The sequence below is a fragment of the Dromaius novaehollandiae genome, chromosome 3 (assembly GCF_036370855.1).
Source record: "Dromaius novaehollandiae isolate bDroNov1 chromosome 3, bDroNov1.hap1, whole genome shotgun sequence".
Classification (NCBI taxonomy): Eukaryota; Metazoa; Chordata; class Aves; order Casuariiformes; family Dromaiidae; genus Dromaius; species Dromaius novaehollandiae.
In genome coordinates this window covers 16,299,192-16,320,134 of record NC_088100.1, presented here as the reverse complement: position 1 = coordinate 16,320,134, position 20,943 = coordinate 16,299,192, and the positions used below count along the sequence as shown (strand labels likewise).

Here is a 20,943-nt window from a genome sequence, read left to right as displayed (position 1 = left end):
AGAATGCATTAGGTTTCAAAATAAGTTAAAGGTTTTTTTTTATTTTTGAATAATTCTTTTGGCACAATCCAGCTGAATGGATAACCAGAAACTGCATGGTCTGTATCAAAAACTGCTTCTGTTTTAAATCCTCATGAAGCACAACAGCCGTGAAAAGCTTGGAGAAACTATCACTATGTGAAATTCTCAGCAGAGATGGCATTTATAGGATCATGGAGGTTGGAAGGGGCTTCGGGCGGTCTGTAGCGCAGCCTGTTGGTTAAAGCAAGAACACTATGAAGTCCGACCAGGTTGCTCAGTGCTGTGTCCCACCAAGTCTTGGAAACCTCCAAGGACGGAGGTTTCGCAGCCCTGCCGAGCAACCTGTCCCACTGCCTCACTGCCCTCATGGTGTAAAAGCTTCCCCTCACATCCAGTCGCAGTCTTGGACCAGCTTGTCTCTGTCATCTCTCTTCCTCCAACCATGCAACATTGAAGAACCCGGCTCCTTGATGCCTCCTGGTAGGCCTGGGGGGTGGCTGTTCGGTCCCCTCTGAAGCCGTCCCTTCTCCAGGCTGGACGAGCCGTGCTCCCTCAGCCTCTCCTCCCTAGACAAGAACTCCAGCCCCCTGATCATCTCGGCGGCCCTCCACTGGACTCTCCCAGTTTGGCCATGTCTTTCTTGAATGTGGGGGGCCAAAACTGGACGCCGTATCTTGACGCAGTCTCACAAGTGCCGAGTAGAGGGGGATAACCCCTTCCCTTGGCCGTGCTCCTGCTCACGCAGCCGCAGGTGCTGCTGGCCTGCCTTGCTGCCGGGAAGCCTGGCTGGCCATGCCCACCAGGGCCCCGGGGCCTTTCCTGCAGAGCTGCTCCCCGGCCGGTCAGGGCCCAGGTTTAATACGAACTAGATCTTCACTCTTAATAAAGGTCACAACAGAAAACTACCTATCCCATATGGCAGGGCGTTGCACAAAAAAAATCACAGAAGCACCAGTCAGATGATAATTGGCCATAACAGTTACAGTGATTTATAAACATATTTTGTAATTAAAAATGTTTAAATCTGTTTAAATTTCCACTGGTTTGACACACATGCATTAGTAAGGCGATAGGTGTGATGGCCTGGCAGAATGACACTTTTCCATCCGTAACTACCTAAGCTGTTACACATCAGTTTCCTATACCAGATACATTTGGAAAAGCTAACTTGGAAGGTTTAACTGCAAGGATAAATTGTTTGCACAAGTATTCATCCTCCTCCTTTTCCCACTATCATGAAATTTCTGAGATGTACCTCATTACAATATCCAGGTCCAGGAATAAATATTCCACTGAAAGAGTAAAATTGAGAAATCATGCAATTATCTTTGGTTGCAAGAAGCCTAGTTCTAGACTTTTTTAAATTCACCTAGAAGTAGGACACTAGAGCACTTATCACTGATAAAAATTGAAACATAGCAACACGCAGGCAGTATATGAAATCCAAAATTGACAAAAACATTTAACATGCACCAGTCATTCAGAAAATATATTTTAGATGAATTTGTCCATTTAAAAGTGAGTTATCAAACTGATATACAATTAAATTCCAAAATATTTTCATTTAGGAATTTTTTGTGAGTTTTGATAGTTAATAATATAAGCATGCACAGCTGAATGAGACATGGTCCCTATTACGTACTGTTGCAAAGGCAAAATATACAGATAGAAAAAAATCAGTGAAGAATGATTCGCAGGGGAGGAGGGCCACAACTAAAAGAATTTGCAAGAGTTAATATTACTACAAATACTATGTTATAAAAAAATTTGTAAAAAATGTCATGAAGATGAAAGAAGAGCGCAAAGGAGAAAAATTTTCTTTCTGAGCACCTAAAAGATGTGGAAAAAATCAATTTATTGTATACCTTTTATATATCAACAATAAGAAAAATAATAATGCTAATGAATTAGATTGTAAGCATTATGCAAAATAAATGCATTTTACTTGTCCCCCAAATAATCATGAATAAGTTTTCCTTGATTCATGCTTCAATGCAATTATTGCTATTTTGCCTGGTTTGGCTTTAAAAATCCCTTTAATAAGTCCCTAAAAAGTGTTAATTAAAAAACTGTTTACATTCATGGATACAATGGAAAATCTGCTCACATAAAATGCAAGTTATCAGATCAGACTTTCTTTTAAAGCCTCTAAATCACAGTTAATTAGAAGGTGTGGAAATCAGAAGTGAAGTGAAGTACAGTGAAGGTGCTTTGAGTCCCCTAACTATGCATTTCCACACATTTAAATAAGGCTGTTTTCTGATACTAACAACATCACCATAAAATAGAGTATGTTTAAACCACATTTGCCATTGTAATTACAGTGATTTATCCAACCTAGTTTTAAACCAGCCAGCTCAGATATTGGTGGCAGTCTAGTCACAGAAACAAGATTAACGCTATCCAGCCACTTCCAAATTATCTTTTTGGAGGAAGGTTTAAGCCTTTGCTGAGCTGTGCATTGTCATTGGAATAAAGCAACAAATAAAACAAGTCTGACAGACCAAACTTTTCAAATATGGTCTACAACTGGGGACTAACATGGCAAAGTATTAGCCTTACAACCTTAACTGTTCCTTTAAAGGATCTGGCTGTATGCATACGCTAGTATACAATTACATAAGCACTAACTGCAGAATATTATCACTTCTATGGATATGGCATGGGACTTTCTTCCTTAAAACTGGTCCAGTAACAGATTATCATCTATATGGACATTTTTTGCCCAAAGCAGAAGAACTTTATGGTAAGGTTACTTTTCTAGAAAACAGGAGACATGAGTGTGACTCCTCCTAGGCTGAATAAGGAATCGCAAATAGTACTCCCACTGCTTGATAAGTGCTCCAAATGATGACCACCACTTCCCATCTTCCAGATCTCTTTCAGATGGAAAGAGCTCACACAGGTGCCTATCATTATAACAAATAATGATAATGGAATCAGCACAGCACAGCACAGCAAATAATCCTCCACACTGTGGAACCTGCGTGGACAGAGATGCAACAGTGGGATTTTATCTGACCTAACTTTTCACTGTAGATGCCCAAGAAAGCTCTGTACGCTCCTTTTCTGCATTAGGATGACCTAAATTGAACCCCCAAAATAACTCTTTCTATGTATCAACTATAAAGGGAATCAGACATAGATATAGTCACTTGCTCAGATGAATTTCACTTTAACACACAAGTCCTGAATCAGGTGTCTAACCTTTAGAGATAGGAATTCAGACACATTCCTCAGAACTAACCAATAAGAAACAAAAGGCAAAGTAGCTTTTAGCTACATGTAAGTCCTTCTAGATTGCTCTTTGGAGGAACCTCATTCTCTCCACAGGTTAATTAGTGACCACAGGCACCTAACTTCATTGCTGAACTTCAAATCAGCCAAAGCATTGCTTATGCTGGAAACCCCTGAAGCTCCTTTTTTTTAAAAAAAAAAAAATCTTCACCCCTGTCACTGACTCTTTGTGTATTTAAACTCCATTTTCCCCACCAGCTGCCAGTTCACAGCAACTATTCAGCTACAGACAATGCTACACGTTCTCCCTGTTGTGCATAAAAACAATATGATACATTATCCATATAGTAGGGCTGACAGGTAATACAAGCTCCTTCAAATCTTATTTCAGTTAATTGTAGTTTATAGCAGATGACATGTTAGACCACATGCCTGTGCCCAAATGACATTTGGGGTAAATTGCCTGTATCAACACATACCACACTAATAGTAGTAAAATGTTTAAAATTATAAACTTAATACCAGCTTTTGTGTCACCTTGGTTTGTTTGGAGGAAGCTGTCGACTTGGTCGCCTGATGGATTGGTTTGGCTGTACCTTCATGGAAGTTCTCGGAGAAGATCGAGCAAAGGGGTCTGGTGCTGGAGGCTTCTTGGGTATTTTTTTCACCAGTCGGCTCACCCATTTTTGCTGCTCTTCTGTAGAATTAGCTAACAGTAGTAGGTTCTTTGCCGTTGAAATATCATAGTACACTGTGAAAGGAAATTTTCAAATAAAAACTATATATAAACTATTGTTCTAAACATGTGCCCACATCAAAAATTAGTGGCCAGATTACCATACTCTCACAATTAATACAAAAGAGAAATCAGTAGAGAAATGAAAAGCAAAGTAAACCAAATTTCGGTTGTCATGATCAGCACCACTTCACAAATATATTTTGCCAGACCTTATGTTTCCTGGCTGCTGACAGTTAGTGCCTCCTTCTCACATTTAGAGGATAACAATTTAGTAATATGGAAGATACACACTCATTTGCAAGGAAAAAGACAAGTAAGGGTACCCAAAGAGGTATGTCTGAACACAAGAAACTATGTAACCTGAGTCACAACGAGTAAACTTCACTGAAATCATCTGTTTCATAACATGCACTAGCGCTGCTGCTCCACATAGCAACGCAGCACAACACGGTGTGAGCAGCCTTACAACTATCACGCCTCGCTGCGTGATGCTGACAACACAAGTATATTAGCCACATGCCATTAACTCACAGCAGCAAGCCGATCCTCTTGGAAGCACCCTTAGCATAGTTCTGACACCTACGAACTAATATCAGACCTAAAAGATAAACCTAACTGTTTATGTTTAGTTGGTGTCAGAATAGTACTAGAATCCTCTGACCTGTTAGTGCTCCTTGTAACGCCCGTAACTATATGCATATTCAAATACTTGCTATTTACCTTTGCAAGGTGCTATAATCTCTTCTTTTTTATCCATGTGATCTTTGTGACATTTGATATGGCAACGGCGACATTCTAGAGCAGGGGGAGGTTTAAACATATGCCACAAGGGCTTCATACAAGCCTCACAATTTGTTGGAAAGTGATACAGAGTCGGTATAAACTCATGTCCTTTGTGACAAATATAATTTGACTTTTCTCCCATGGGCTCCACAGGAAATTCTTGTTCCTTCTTACTTTCTCCTTCATTAGCATAAAGAATCTAGAATCAAAGCAAAACAGTCTCAACATTCTTATATGCAAATCCAGTATAATTATCTAATCAGAAAGATTGAGGAATAACACTGGAATGGATTTTTTTCAACAATTTTGTAGTAAATAACTTATTAGATAAAGTTATGAAAATATTTTTGATAATTATGAAATACCTTTTTTTGTTACCTTAGAAACATTAATTTATTATTGAATACCTGGAATATCCTAGGAATTTCCTTGGAATCTGCTCTGTACACATCGGTCTGAGTGACTGGCCGGACATGGAACAGTTTACTACGGGAAATGATTTCAATAAAGATAAAAATTCATGTTACCACAGTGATAAGTTTAAATTGACAGAAAAAGTTAGGATGCATCATACCAAATTAAGACTTACAACCATTAAAGATTACTTATTACCAGTACAAATTTCTAATCACTTTATCAAAGCCTTATCCCTAAATCCTTCACAACAATTTCCAAACCCTAAACAAAAACAAGTCAGAAGAGTAAAAAACTGTATTTATGAATCTGTACCGTTTTTAAGAGTCAAACTGTATTTATGAAAAACTGACAGCTCTGTAAAGTGGACATTACATGACTCCAGTGATTTTCAGTAGCTTTCTAACACAATCCTCTCTCTGCCCTACAATTTCTGAATAGCCACATTCTATACTTGTGAAAGAAAGAAATTAGAGCAAATATACAACCCACCAATACGCATATATCATAAGTGAAAATATACAAACCCTGAAAATATAGTCTCCCAGCTATAGTTTTCTTAACATTTCATGGCACACCATATACATCAGGTACGTCTAGCTCAGCTAGGTCAGCACAATGCTCTGTGTGGGCTGATACCCCTCGCCCACAGGAGCAGTGCTGGGCTCACCACACTGCGGCTCCACCACTGCTTATAGCAGACAAACTGGCTAGTCTACATCACAACAAGTACATAAACTCCCAGTTCTTTAGTTCAAATTGTAAAAGCGTGCCCCATCTGAGGTTGTGCTTCAGTCCCATGTGCGCTGGCCAACAGGTCTAACCAGAAAACCATGATTTGAATAATACGACAGCATAGCAAATTGTAACTCTCAAAAATATTTTCTGAAGAGGCCTTTTCTGCCAAAGGTCCCCCATAAACCAGAAGCAGCAATCTCACATGATGATACTTACTCTATATCTAATACCATATATGGATTAGATTGTTCTTTATCTTGTTCACTATCATAGAACAGAATCTTCTTACTGCTTACAATTACATACTGTTAAGAGACAGAATAGGATAAAGCATACATTTTAATTAAACTAATTGCAGAAGTCAAATACTTTCATAGCAATATTTTTGTATAAATTTATTAAACGGTAGGTAAATGGACAATAGTTCTACTACAGCGTGAGTCCATGATTTGACAACAAATTCATTGCACTACAAACATAAAATTCTGATTACTTGGTAAATCAATAAATGTTATCAGCTTAATTCACATTTAAGCAGATTTAAGTAGCTATGAGGAGATAAAAATGCAAGTCTAGAAAAGAATAAGATTAAAACTTTTCAGTTCCATGTTACTGATTTAATTTTCACTTGGACTGGTAGTGAGAATAGCTCTAATCTAAGTTAAAAACATTTAAATGTTATTATTTAACATATGTATCAGACTATGTTGCATTATATGTTAATATATAAAATATATATTAATTTAATATTATTTAATATTTTAAATATAATTAAAAGGCTAATAACCAGTTACCTAGAAGAATTTTGTCCAGAATGAACAGTCTGAGTGAGCAGCAAGTGAGCTGGTATGAAACCATGTATACTATTCTTTGGATAAAGAACGACTGAAGCTACTGAAAAACAGTAACCAAGTGAAAGCTGCATAAGGCAGATAAGTAGTCATTATTTTCATCTCCTAAAAAAGAATTTGTCGGGGTATCTACTTTCAGACTATGCTAATTTCCAGCTACACGATCTTGTTGGGATTCTTATTACTGAATGTACAAATATTTGAAGTTTACAAAGTGGCCCTTCCTGTCTCCGGCTGGACATAAAAGTGCGTTAAACTATTTGAATTGTCTTAACCTCTTAGTCTCAGACGTAACTGCAATAGCTACAGTATTTTATAAACTGAGTAACGATAGAACATGTATCAAAGAAAAATTAAACAGAGTGGAAAATCCTGCAGTGAGTGTAAAATCCAGACTACACATGAAACAAGATTAAAAATTTATTTTTCTTACCTTTTTAACCCATCCAAATTTTTTAGTGTTATTTCGTACAGGGAGCGATAGCCAGCCTTCCAATCTTGATTCTGAAAATAGATATATATCAAAGAACATAAATAGTTGCAAAACACATTATTTTGAAGTTGCAAAACACATTATTTTGAGGCTACGGTACATTTAAAATAGTTATCGAAGATCAACAGTAAAGCAAAAAAGCAGACATAAGTACATAGATTGCTTAAAAATAAAAGATCTTGCAAAATTCATTACACTAAGCTTTCAGGAATAAACCTAAATTGTGTATTCCAGAACACGGCGAATAACAAACAATGCAATTATAAAAAAGCTAGTAGGCATGGGGAAAGAAGGGGGAGAGCAAACTTTCAATTATAGCACACACATTCCCTTTAGTAATTTTTTTAAGCTTTAACATGTTTATATCCACCAAGCTTAACCCCTTAGAGCAGCGTTTCTGAAGACATTAGTACAGAACACACAACACTCAGTTCTAGGCAAAAGACAAAACAATGCAACTATCACCATCAATAAACCCGTATTATCTACACCCTGAATAAAATTTTGGAAATTTGGTATTATAATTTGAATGCTTTGCTCTATAACTTTTTCTTTTTTTCTAATTCTGCCTAAATCTCCTTGACTTTCTAATCCAAAATAAGTTATTTTTGGTGAATCCTTAGGCCTTGCCTGCATTCACTACCCTTTCAAACAGCTGAAATATTTTATATTATACTGTCATGTTAGTCAAACTGGATTTACAAGCAGTATTAACAGCTCAACTGTTTGACATATACATTTTAGCGGTAACTAAAAGCTAACCAGAATCAGACTATCCTTGTGCTTGGTAATACACAGGATCTCATAACCTTTGACTCTATTTTTATAGTCTCACTTAAAACAATTTCTTTCCTTTAGCACTTATTAAGAGTTGCTCAATTGTAATAATATTTTTCTGATTAGTTACCTCCTAACAGATCACGCTCGTATTAAACCTCTGCTGCTGCGCAGGATCTCCAAGGGGAATATCCTGAAGCCTTTGGTATTAATGAACACAAACCCACAGCAGGAGCACAAAAATGCCCTGCAATTGCAAAAGCCAGTTTCTTCCTCCTCGGAGTGCCTGTGCAGGCTCACTCCCACACGTAACACAGTGCAACAAAGAATTACTAGCTACTCGTAGAAGTCTCATTTTGTCTAGACACGTGAAGAGAGGGTATTGGTTCAGGTGTGTTCTATCTTCAAACTTAATTTCTCTGTAAGCATTGCTGTTGATGACACAGTTTAAGGTATATACCAATTACATGAAGTAGTTCTATAATGCGTATTTTGCCTCATATCTGTCACATTAAATTGTTTCCCTCAACTATGCCTGATAAGGGGTAGCAAGCATAATACACAGAAAAAATGATTCCCACAGTGCTACCCACATGCAGGGACTTATTAATGGTATAAAAAAGAATGCATTCATATTTTTCCTATTTTCCTCTCTAATCTCTAAGACTACAGCATGAAACTGCACAAAATGAGAGCTTATTATTACACTTTGTCATTTCTGGAGTCCATTCTACACTAACAGATCAGAAAAAGACGAGAATATTCCAAAATTTTTGTAATATACACTTACAAGTACTAGCAGAAAAAAATTCATACCTCAAGCAGAAAAAAATTCATACCTCAAATCTGTTGCAATTATGTCAGCAAAAACTAATTCAGATAGGATTTTTACTTTAGAACAAAAGAAAACCATGGAGGCACCACAACAGTAGCTAACAGTGAAAATATTATTTAAGTGCTTAATGATTCTCTTACCAGAAACCTCAAAACAAAAACCACAGAATAAGGAAAATAGAGGAAATGCATTAATCTTTACTTCAGTTTGATGAAGTAATGACAAGATTCCAAAGCGAGTTTTGCCTTCTATGGAAAGGTATTCACACTTTAAGGAATCTCAAGTCAAATATAGAATTTTGAATGTAATTAAAAAGTGCAACTCTGACGTTAACACAAAACAGAAGTTTTACTTATCACAGGGTATGTGTAGTCATATAGAATTTATACAGAATTAGTAAAAGAGAGATCCCTTTTACCATAGCCACATAATTTCATTCTTTTCTTTGTGTATCTGGAAAAACAAATCCTGCAATTGCCTCCATAGATCATATATATTAGTTAGAGAGCAATTTTTTTAAGGGCCTTTGATTTTGCTTGCCTTACCATTAAGAATCAAATACAAGATTCAAATTTGAACAAAAAAACTTAATACTTGACTGAATTTCTATGAGCAAGGAATATATGCCTAGATGGTGACAGTCAGACGTCTTCACACAAAGATTTGGCTTTTTGGTAATCCGTATCTTAAGGTCAAACAGATAGACGCAAATACTGGATAAATGCTACTTTGAAAACACGGTTATGAGGATCATTTATTCAGTGCTTTAATAAAAATGATGTTCTATAAACATACCTACTACGGCAGCAAGCATCTGTGAACACTTAGAGAAAATAGGTCAATCTTTCCGTCATGCAAAACTTCCAGTGTTTTTGATTGGAATGCTTACTGCCAGATGTTTTTTAAATAATGTATTATTAGTGTTAGTTTTGAAACAGAGAAAAGGACACAGTAAGAACAAAACCAAACGGTTCTCAGGGATGTCACCTGTGCTATCAAGATCTGAAGGGCTCTGTGAACAAGACAAAGGCTCTTCCTCTGAGTCAGAATCAGAATCGAGAAGCATGCGAGAACTGGAAGGCCTAGTGGCAATACTGACAGAGGTAGAAGAATGCTGGTAGGTAAAAGACATGGATTCCATAGTGTGGGATTGAGTGATATGGACTAAACATCAAGCACAAAGGAGGAAAAAGGTAGAAGAGAGTCAAAACAGAATTCCTAAGAAGAGAGTATTAGCTTTACATTTCATCACATAACACAGTGATTTAAAATTAACCACCAAAATAAAGGTGAAAAATATTGGTTTTAATGGGAGACAGAATATGTTACATTTTTTTAAAAAGAAATTCATTAAAATAAATTTAAGAATGAAGTATGATTATGCTACGGACAGATTTAGTTAGTATGTGGATATTGAACACTATCAAACCATTGATAAGGTGTTAGAAATACATAAAGATGAAAAGAAATAGAAACATCAGAGGATTAATTTAATACTTCAGCTTCTATGGTAAAACACCAATTAACGGTAAAATTATGGAAAACCGATTAATGCAGAAATATTAATAAAAATAACATACCAGGGAATCCATCATCTGCCTCAGCATCTCCAGGTCCACTGCCTATGCTACTGTTGTCTAGACCAATGTGTAATGACTGCAGCTGTGAACGAAGCTGTTCAATGTCACTGTCTTTGCTGTCTAGAGTCATCTGGAGCTCTATTCGTATCTGACTCTCTTCCGCTATTTGCTGTAAGAATAAATGAAAAGATTACTTATTATCACTATATTCATTTCACTAGAGAACAAGTAAATAAAAAATTACGGAGCCTCTGCAACCAATCTTAATACACATACTGCAAATTTCTTTCAGTCATGGAGAATTCAGACAAATACAGACAGTATACACTATCTGAAAGTCTGTATGGATTCAATGAGAATTACAGAAAACGTTACCAGTATTTATATTTGCAAAGAGGATCTTACTGCCTGCATTTCATTGATCTCCTTCTGATATTTGATCATCATTTGGGTTAGCTTCTCTCGTTCAGACTTCAGTTCCATGTGCAGTTTCCTATTTTCCTTTTCCTTCCGCCGCACATCAGTGTCAGCTCCACGTTTGACTGGACCCTTCCGATTCATGATCTCAGCCAATTTATTCACAGCCTTCCAAAGAGAGGGGGGAAAGAATCCAAAACCAATAAATACTGAGAATTATATCATGAATAAATGAAGTCTTATCTCCTACCTGTGACCAGGGACTTTTAATCTAATCATAAACGCAAACATCTGCATATCTGGTGGTATAAAGTCAATTTAATTCAATGCATTACTCAAATAAAATTGGAAAAAAGGTAACAAAGTCATTTTCACTTTAAGCAAACATTTGCTTAGAACACTTCTACTCATTTAAATATTCTCTTCAGTTTCCATTAGCTAGAATTAAAATATACATTTGGATTAAAATGCCACTTATTGTTGTAAAAACAACTGGGGTTAAAAATCAGATTTATAATGTTTTATGGAACTTACAGAGGAAGAGAAATCAAGAGGGGAAACGGTAAAACATGAATTCCATGTTATAATGGAATGCTCACTGTTAAAAACTATTTAATTCATGAACACTATCTCTTCATTCATTTAGATACATTTATTTACCTGGGTTTTCAGTGTTCTCTCATTCAACAACTGTTTCTCAAATTGTGCTTTAATATTTCCTACATTTGCTTCTTCTTCCTTTAGCTTTGTAATTTCTGTAACAAGTTGATAATAAAAAAAACTATGAAAGCTCATTACAAAAGAAAATAGTAAAATTTAAGAACAAAATTGTTTTCAAATTAAGTTAAATTATTTCAGGGAATACATACGTTCTTGCGCTTCTTTCAGTTTATTGTTTAGTTCTTCTTTCTCATTAGCAAGATTAGCCACATCACTAGTTAGTGTCCTGTTTGCTTCCTCCAACTGAGAACAAAAAGTATATGTGATTATGTAACAAAAAACATTTGACTTATGAAAGCACTACATGACAGAAGGATATTTTTCATTTTATTCATGCAAAATACATATTTTTTAGATGTTAGATACACTTGTATATCACTTATTACTAGGAAGCTGTCAATAATTCAAGCTGCAAATAAAACTGAAGCACATGTAAACCTCTACCAAAACTACAATGCATATTACTCACAGAGGCTATGGTGGCATCTTTCTCAGTAAGTTCCTGTTTATGCCTAGCCATCATCTCTTTAATCTCCAGCTCTTTCATAATCTTCTCTTTTTCCAAATCAGAGTACTGTTCTTCAGCAATGGAACGAGCAAGTTGTTCTGAATCAGCTTTCGTCAAAGTAATCTCTAGCTGAGCAGCCAAGGAATCTCTGCAAATTATTGACATATTATTAAGTCAAAAAATGGTAGTTTCCTTTTTTTAAAAAAAAAACCTAAACATCTTAGTCTTTTCCGTATTAATAGTATAATTAGTAAAATCTACCTCTCATCCTGTAACTCTTGTATCTTTTGCTGCATTTCTTTACAAAGTTTGGCCTTTTCTTCACATTCTTCTTTAAGTTCTCGAACTTGTGTCTTATACAGAGTCTAGAAATTAAAGTAGGAAAGAAAAGAACATGACTTTCATATGGTATCTTGAAGGTACACGAAAAATGATACAGGATGACATTGTACACAATTCTTCAATTGTGCACTCAATTCAAATATGATTGCGCAATGTCTTCTCTAAATTTAACTAAAGATCATCACCACTCTCAAATGTGTTCTTAGGTTTGTTTTTTGGTTTTTTGGGTTTTTTACATTTTTAACTTGTGCATTTGTGAATGGATAGATGTATTAGATATATTTCATATATTTATAACCATACAGTCAGAGAGATCCTCAATGTGAAAACAACTATTTGATAGAAAATGGAAAGTATCAGAAACAAGAGAGATCACGAGTTTTCCTTTCCCTAATATTTTAAATTGCTGTCAGAGGAAGGTAAGAGCGAGACTTTAACCATACAAATGCATGAAAATAACATGACAGCTTAAGAGCAAAAAGGAATATAGGAAAAAGGGGAAAAAGCAGATTCAAAAAGCATTTGATATTTAGATTTTTGTAAAATAGACACAAATCTAGAGCTCTAGAGGAAATGCAAGAAAAATTATATTGCTCCATACACTCAAATGACTAAATGCAGGTTAAGTGACAGGCAATTTTAAGTGGATTTAGTACAGGACTTTCAAGACAAATTGTGTCTCAGGATAGATTCTCTCTCTGACATACCCACAACAGTCAACTGATCTCAATTCCTCCTTCCTCTCTCCTTTGACACGTGCAATGTTTTGATGTACAAAAACTTCAGGTAGCCATTTTCCTTTTTGACATAAAGACCATAGTAAAACCCTAAGTTTCCTTTAATTCTGAAGCAAGCCCTTTGGCCTTTTACCTGCAGTAAGACTGGCGTACACTGTCATAAATTAATCTGCATATGCTAGTGATTAATATCTAAATACAATAGCTATTTACTCTACTGTATCCTATCACAGTATTGAGAGGAAAACAGAAATTCCCCCAGGTCTTTTCCAAGTTTGGTTCTAATGGGAAAATTTTCTTCCAAGTTTTAATCGCACATGTACTGTACAACACATCATTCTGAGAATATGCCTCTTCCATGCAGCACGGAACAGATGCTGAATGCAAAAGGCTTGAAACATGCAGAAAATTATTTACACTGTGGAAGAGAAGGAATGAGCTGCTTAATTCCTTCCTCCCTCTAAACAGAGTTTGGGACCTCCTTCAAAAGCTGGGACTTCCCTTGCATTTCTTAACACAAACTCTTTCACACTACTCAGAGATCGAGAGGAATGAATGGTGACAGGGCTGCAGACTAGACTGAAGACAGACACGAGAAAAAAAAAGAACTTTAAAATAGAGATGTGAAATGGTTGCTAAGTCTGACATCTGAGGAGGAAGAACAAAGGCTAACACCATACTTAGCAAACAGATTAGTATAAAGAAGCGTAAAACATACTGAGAAATACTGTTCAGCTTCAAGCTGGTCTTGAAGCTCTTTCATTTGTCCATCTGCATCTTGACGTTCCCTATAAAGGAATAAAATGCTTTTAAAGAAAAGATATGAAGATACTCCAAACAAGTAAACAGAAAAGAGTACATTTGCACTCTTCAAGGAATCTTCAGCGATTCCTTGATCAAAGTATGGTCTACAATTAAACCTGAGGCTTCCCTTAGGTATCAGCTATCATCTTCACTTCTACAGTTGAGAATACCGCACGAATAAGTCAGTTTAATATATTAACTACAACTGCGTCACATAGCTAAACCAGTAAGAGACACAGACAAAGCAAACAGCCACTGACAGAATCTCATTTCCATGTAAAATATCACTGATTTAATGCACTGACTTCTAGTAAACAAGAAATACAAAAAATAATTTCTGGAAATATGTCTATATTCTCTGTCATGCATTATTTCTTAAATTTATCCGCTATCAAAACAACTCAGAAAGTCACTAGCCCATCACATTAAAAAAAAAAAGTATACAGTAGAAAAGACTTCCACCAACGTTTGACATTACACTAGTCATCTCACATGTAGCCCTCTACGTGAGTAACTGCATCTTACTAATAGAAAAAATAAAGCACAAGGAGATGAATCATTAAAAGTCATAAAGGAGCTAAGAATGAGATACTTGTGATATATATATGCTCAATTTGTCTTTTCAGTCACGGAGCACATTTCCCTTCCCAACTCATATTTCAGCACTACAAGATTTAACCTGATATAACAACTGATTTAATCAGTTGCAATTACTGCTTTTAAGTCCTTGAAGAAGAATTGCTGTGATTTAACACAGCTCTTATTTGAAGGCTCAAGAGATGTATTTAAACATCCTTAGAACAGGATATTTGCCATGGTTGCGCTCTTCAGCTCTGTATTATCATTGCCATCCAACTCTAATAACCTTTCCTGAATAGTGCCAATAACTTTCTTCTTCACTGAAGTCCTAACTTGTTTAAAAAAAGAAAAAAACCAAGATATTTACCTGACCTTCCTACTGAATAAGTGTTTCTCTGAACTCCTAACACTCTTGTGTTTAAGATTTGTTTTTAAGGTTTTAAGGGCAGCAAACATCTTTTACTGGAAATCTATACATTACTTTATCACTTGGGGAAATCTCAACCAGGGTCACTGAAAATTATTGTGAACAACAATTAAGTTCTGCATTGTAGCATAGTATATTATGTGCACTAGATATTTAAAATGAATATGGTCTCAGCTTTTGCTAAAAGAAAATTACACATAAGTAACATTACGAAAAAAGATCAGATTGTGCAACTCTGCTTACTTGCGGAGTTCATTATTTTGTTTTTCCAGGCTTAATTTGATTTCCTGAAGATGGTTATTCTCCTGTTTTAGCTGCTTCTCTGACATTTTCAAGGTGTTGACTTGTTGCGTTTGCATCTTGAGGTCATTTTGAGTGAGGCAACGCTTTTGTGTTTCTTGCTCTATTTTTAATGTCAGGTTTTTTACCTGAAAAATAAACAGAAACCATTGAACTTTACAGACCAAACATAGAAAAGCAACATTTAAAACAGTGTTCCAATGGGTTTTTCTACATTTTTGTATAATACGCACACATCCTTTCATAGACAAGGCTATTTCCTGAACAAAGCTATCAATACACAAAAAATAAGGTAGTTTTCTATGTCAATCTCATCTCTTACATACTACAAGAAATACTTTAAGTTCAGTAGTGCTGAAATATTTCAGAAAGATGAAACCATACTTTGTAAAGCAGACTTCTTTTTATCTCCAAAGTAAGAGGGGAAGGAAAAAGGGTTGCTGTCATTTTCATTCACAAACATTCCTAAATACTGTCCATAACAGGGAAAATACTAAGATATTTAAAACTCAGTTCCACTCAAGACTCCTTTTGCCATTGTTACTTACATCTTCATTTAGTTTATCCTTTTGCTTAAGGAGCTCATTTATTTTCTGTTGTGATTGTTTGAGATCACAGTCCAGCATAGAACGCTGCTTTTCAGCTTCTAACAACCGATTTTCTACTTTTTGTTTTAAAGCTCTCTCTTCCAAAAGCTTCTTCTCCATTTCTGTAAATCAAGATATTTCAGATGCCAGTCAGTGTAAACCAAAGGTATTCAGCTTTTTGGGGGGGCAGAGCAGGAAGGATAAGGTACTATCCCTTATTAACCATAAGTAATATGTTTTTCCTTTTAACACTGAAGAGAGATTTCTGAAAAGTGATTTAACTAAAAATCTGCATAGTAAACTCGTTACTAGAGGATGGTATTGCAAGCATTTCTGCCTTATATCTATTTCCTATGCTTGAGCTTCAAGTTAATTTCCAATTTATCTGTAACACATCTGAGATGGATAAAAAGGGTGAATATTTTTAAAGAAATATTTCATCTAAATCTGCCGAAATATTGCTTTGACTACGACAACCTGAAATCAATTAAAGAGTTGAAGCTGTTCAGAAAGCTGATCTGCCAGGTGACTCAACCATTTTTCTGCTTCTTTTGAATGTCTGCAGACTCAAAATTTTTGTTAACACTCTACAGTTGTAAGGATAAGAGTTGTAGGTTCTAAAATAACAGCCATCTTCTGGAAGTGTTTTGTCATCACAAAGGAAGCTGAAATATAGTTTATTTAGGAAAACATTAACAGATATGACTACACTGAGTAAAAACACAGGTAAGCCCTCAACTAAAGTGTTCCAAATAGTACTATAATATAAATTTATGAAAAATTAACTCAGAATACACGAGCACAGAAACTGAAGTAGTAATCTGGATGATGAAGAACCTATTTTATTCAAAGAGACTAAAACAGTACGTGTTCAACCTAGCAAACAAGGAGAGGAACTGTGACTGATTTTGCTAATTATACTAAAAAAGAACAGAGGAATTGAGGAGAAAAAATACCCCTAACATTTAAGCTTCCACTAGCATTTAAAACATTGCACTATCTACTCTCTATAATTTATATTTAAGATCTATGATTATGTCAAACACATACCTTTCATGGCTTCAGATTTTGCTTCTTCAATAGATTCATAGATCTTATTTTTGTCTGCTAATCGTGCTTTTGTAGCTTTATGTTCAGCTTCTTCTTGTTCAAGGTTCTGCTGCATGACTTTGAATTTATATGTCATGTCTATTTCCATGTTGCTTTTTTCCTGTTAAAGGAAAAATTAAATGGAAATAAAACATTAAATAAATCAGGTTAAGGACAAAAAATTTTGGACAATAGTAACATGCCTCTTGGAAGCATACTAACAGTAGAAGAGACAGCTCAGGCTCTAAGGATTCATTTTTGTATGGTTGGCAAAGGGCTTCAGAAGTGAACAGTGATATTCCTAGTCACATACAGTTATACGATTAGGGCCTTAAGAAGCAACATTTTGTAATAAGATCACTTCAAGATTAAGTTTATTGAAAAAGATTTGTTTCAATACTTTTGGTTCAATGACAAATTTGTCAAAAAAAATATTAACAGAAGCTTTTGTATTTTCAGCAATATTGAGAGTGTAAAAAACTCAAAATTTTCAGCAAAAATAAATTATTATGTACTTAAGTCTAAAAGTATAATGTTTTATAATCTTAAGGGAAATTATGTAATTTTATTTTCACTTTTCATGTTGTAAAAACAACAAACAAAAAACTAAAAACAAACAAGCAAACACTGAAAACAAGGTTTATTTAATCATAGATTCTGTCTCAGTGCCTCAAATAATAAAAGTACAAATTTCAAAATCCTGTAAAAATTAAACACCAATGTTCACCTAAAAGTGCTGTTACCTTTTCTAAATCTGTAAGTTTTTCCTGCAATTGCCTCTTCTCCATTTCCAGTTTGGCTAATGCACTCTTTCCATTTTTTACTTCTTCTTCTAGGCTAGATATTCGACCTAAAAATGACCAAAACATCAAAGAGATTGCATAACTTGCAGAAAAGGAATGTACTATAACTACTTAGGGATAAAAATATTCAAATTTAGCAGTATCTGACTACTAAGAACATCTGCCTTTAGGGAGATTTAAAAAGTTATTAACAATATTTTATAAATGTTAATGCACATTCTCTCCTGAAATGTGTCTCTGCACTTACATAACATTGTATAAAACGCATGGTTAACCTTGACAATTTGAAGTTCAAGTAACACTAAAACATATTTTTATTTCTGAAACTAGAAGCAAGCTTAACTTCAGAACATTTGCTGTAATACCTTGTAAATCACTGATCATCTCCGATCCATGACTTCGATCTCTCCTTTCTGATTCTAGGGCTGACTGAAGATTGAGAAAGTCTTTCTCCAGTTTAAGTTTAGCATTCTCTAGCAAGCAGTTTTTATCTTGCAGTTCTCGATTATTAGCTTCCAACTGCTGGATTTGCTTCGTGCTTTCTGTCTGGTTCTTTCTTAACCGGGCTGCAGTATCAGACTCGGATCGCAGCAAAGAATTGGCTTCATCCAACTACAGATTGATAAAAACATACTTCAAACACAATTAAAATATAACACATTTCCATTATAGAGTGCTAGTTTTTATGGATTTAAGAAATAAAAAGGAGTGTTTTCTAAGATTACTTTTAAACACCAAAACATAATAAGAAAGAACAGCTTTTAAAACTCCCTTACAGTTTTGAACTCCCTCCACCACTAACAGAATCCAAACCCCCAAAAGCTGCTATTTTAAAATATACATATATAAAAGTTGGCATGCCTGTCTTTGTAGTTGATTGATTTTCTCATTGGATATTTGAGAGTTCTGATTCCTCTTTTTTAAATCTTCAAGCTGGTCCTTCAAACTGTTAACTATAAAAGAAACCAATTCAACGTTGTTAATCGTTGCAATGAAACTTTAAACTGAACTCCAATTCATTTATTTTGTCTTTTAAAAACCCACATCAAAACAGAACCCTTAAAATATTGTTCCACATACCCTCATTTTCCAAATTGCGTTTCTTATCTGCTTCATGTTCGGCTTTTCTCTGGTATTCTGTATTCTTATGCTGAAGAAGAGCCTTCTCTCTTTCTAACTGTCTCACTGCAGACTCTACATTCTTCCTTGAAGTTATCTGAACATATTTAAAATTAAAAAACCCAAACACTAATTACACACAGAATCGTGGTATTCTTTAAATGATAAAAAGACAGCTCATGCACTCAATTTAGTTTATAACAAAGAAAGACACATTCCATTTGCTTGCTGTAAACACAGTGTATCAGAACACACGTTCAGATCCAGCCCAGGCTGACAACAGCCAGGAACTTTTACCATTGAAATACTGGTGGTTGCATTCAATGAATCTGGCAAACTTTCTAGTAGCCACTCAGGAAGCAACAGCCACAAAAACATACATGCACTGTAAGATCTCAACATGTATCTGAATGGGTAATATGTTAAGTTGTACATGTCTACGAAAGATAAAATAAATCTGCAGCAGCATTAGAGCGCAAAGCTGGGCAAAAATAGGATCCTTCTACCGACAGTGTTTGAACCACACTATATGCTGCCAAGAATGGACTTCCTTTTCGAACAACATTATTCTCACCTCTTCAATTATAATTACTAGAATCATACATTGGATATTTATATTCCATTGTCCTCCAAATTAAAAACATGGTAAAAACAGACTCTGAAAATCAATGTGTAGTCATAATACAGCAGTTGTGATGAAAATATTTTAGCAGTGACATCATTTTCATATTTCTGAATATCAGGAAACAGCTACAGTGCTATAAATACACTATTAATCAAAAATAATTTGCTGTTTCCTAAGGCGAACCCCCCCCAACACACACACACACAAATAAACTCTGAAGTTGTAAGTCAAGTAAGAAATAACTACTGACTTACCTCTTCATCTAGTTCTTTCACTATCTTCTCTAAACGAGTATTAGTAGACCTGAAGAAATTTGAAAAATATATTTGAACCCCATTTATTATACAGAAATTAGAATATTTGCTTGTGTCTTGTTAATTTTGTGTACGATACACTATCGTTAGCAATCACATGAAACTTCAAGGGTGGGGATAAATTACTCAGAGAGATTCATAAAGATATAGCGAAAAAAAAGTAGGAATCACAGAAGTAGCAAGAAGCACATTATTTACAGTGGGATCTGCTTGCAGGGCCAGGAAGCACCAAAGGGGATTAAAATATTTTTTAGCTTTCTAAAACAAATGGTGTAATAATACTTATTTATAAACATAGCAACCAGATGTCAAAACAATCTCACCTGTACTTCTGTTCTAGTTCATCTTTGGCTTGTATTTCATTACTGAGCTGTTCTTCTAACTTGCTTAGTTTTTTCTGAAACTGTATAAAATGTCAAAAAAGCATGCCCCACATATAAAAGGCTATCATATAAAACAAGTATAATTCAATTAAATAACAAAAACAGGAAAGAGATGAAAATTAATTCAACCTTCCATTGTATTTTTTCAAACAGTCATCAGAAGATTACAGTATTTTTACTTCTTATCTAAGCAATGTATTAATCCCGGTGATTTTTAAAATACAGATCCACAGCAGTAGAATTTGCTGCACCCTACATTAAATGTGACCATCACAGAATTACATGCCACAGAATGTGAGACACAAAATTTCTACAGGCAAAGAATGTTGTTTCTGGCCCTTTGCTTTACTCTTTCTCTGTATAGAGACACTTTTCTCTGGAGCAAAATTTTGGGGCTAGTCTTTTCTAAATAAACTAAATAAATGGGGGAGTGGAGAAGGCAAATGACCAAAATGGACAATATTCAGAGAATACAGCTAAGCTTGCTTTATGACCTACATGAAGAAGAATTGCTTAGTCTAACACATACAGAAGCTAACAAACACTTTTCAAATTTGGGACTATTCTGTTTTGCTTACCAAAACATTAAAAAAACCCATACATCAAGTATCCAAAATTTGTAAAATTGGATTATAAATCATGAATTTGGGAATCTTAACATGTCTTCAAGTTTTCACGTACATTTATTTTCCACCCATTCTCCCCTAACCCCCAAATACAA

At 35.1% G+C, this 20,943-nt stretch overlaps 1 protein-coding gene across 2 annotated transcripts in view; it reads right to left on the bottom strand.

Moving 5' to 3' along the window:
- The window catches only part of ROCK2 (Rho associated coiled-coil containing protein kinase 2), a 96,075-nt gene that overhangs the window by 4,646 nt on the left and 70,486 nt on the right, over window positions 1-20,943 (bottom strand). Inside the window, exons 11-31 of one of the 2 annotated variants that reach the window (XM_064508458.1) lie at window positions 20,163-20,242; window positions 19,780-19,828; window positions 18,862-18,997; window positions 18,643-18,734; window positions 18,147-18,393; window positions 17,722-17,828; window positions 16,940-17,099; window positions 15,851-16,011; window positions 15,246-15,430; window positions 13,911-13,980; window positions 12,375-12,478; window positions 12,075-12,261; window positions 11,755-11,848; window positions 11,546-11,640; window positions 10,874-11,053; window positions 10,469-10,637; window positions 7,217-7,287; window positions 6,149-6,237; window positions 5,188-5,266; window positions 4,718-4,979; window positions 3,781-4,009 (exon numbers count right to left, since the gene is read on the bottom strand). In XM_064508458.1, the coding sequence (XP_064364528.1) occupies window positions 3,792-4,009; window positions 4,718-4,979; window positions 5,188-5,266; window positions 6,149-6,237; window positions 7,217-7,287; window positions 10,469-10,637; window positions 10,874-11,053; window positions 11,546-11,640; window positions 11,755-11,848; window positions 12,075-12,261; window positions 12,375-12,478; window positions 13,911-13,980; window positions 15,246-15,430; window positions 15,851-16,011; window positions 16,940-17,099; window positions 17,722-17,828; window positions 18,147-18,393; window positions 18,643-18,734; window positions 18,862-18,997; window positions 19,780-19,828; window positions 20,163-20,242 (2,835 nt within the window). In that variant the 3' untranslated portion in view covers window positions 3,781-3,791. The remainder of the gene's footprint in view (window positions 1-3,780; window positions 4,010-4,717; window positions 4,980-5,187; window positions 5,267-6,148; window positions 6,238-7,216; window positions 7,288-10,468; window positions 10,638-10,873; window positions 11,054-11,545; window positions 11,641-11,754; window positions 11,849-12,074; window positions 12,262-12,374; window positions 12,479-13,910; window positions 13,981-15,245; window positions 15,431-15,850; window positions 16,012-16,939; window positions 17,100-17,721; window positions 17,829-18,146; window positions 18,394-18,642; window positions 18,735-18,861; window positions 18,998-19,779; window positions 19,829-20,162; window positions 20,243-20,943) is intronic. The other variant, XM_064508457.1, reaches the window with a different exon arrangement.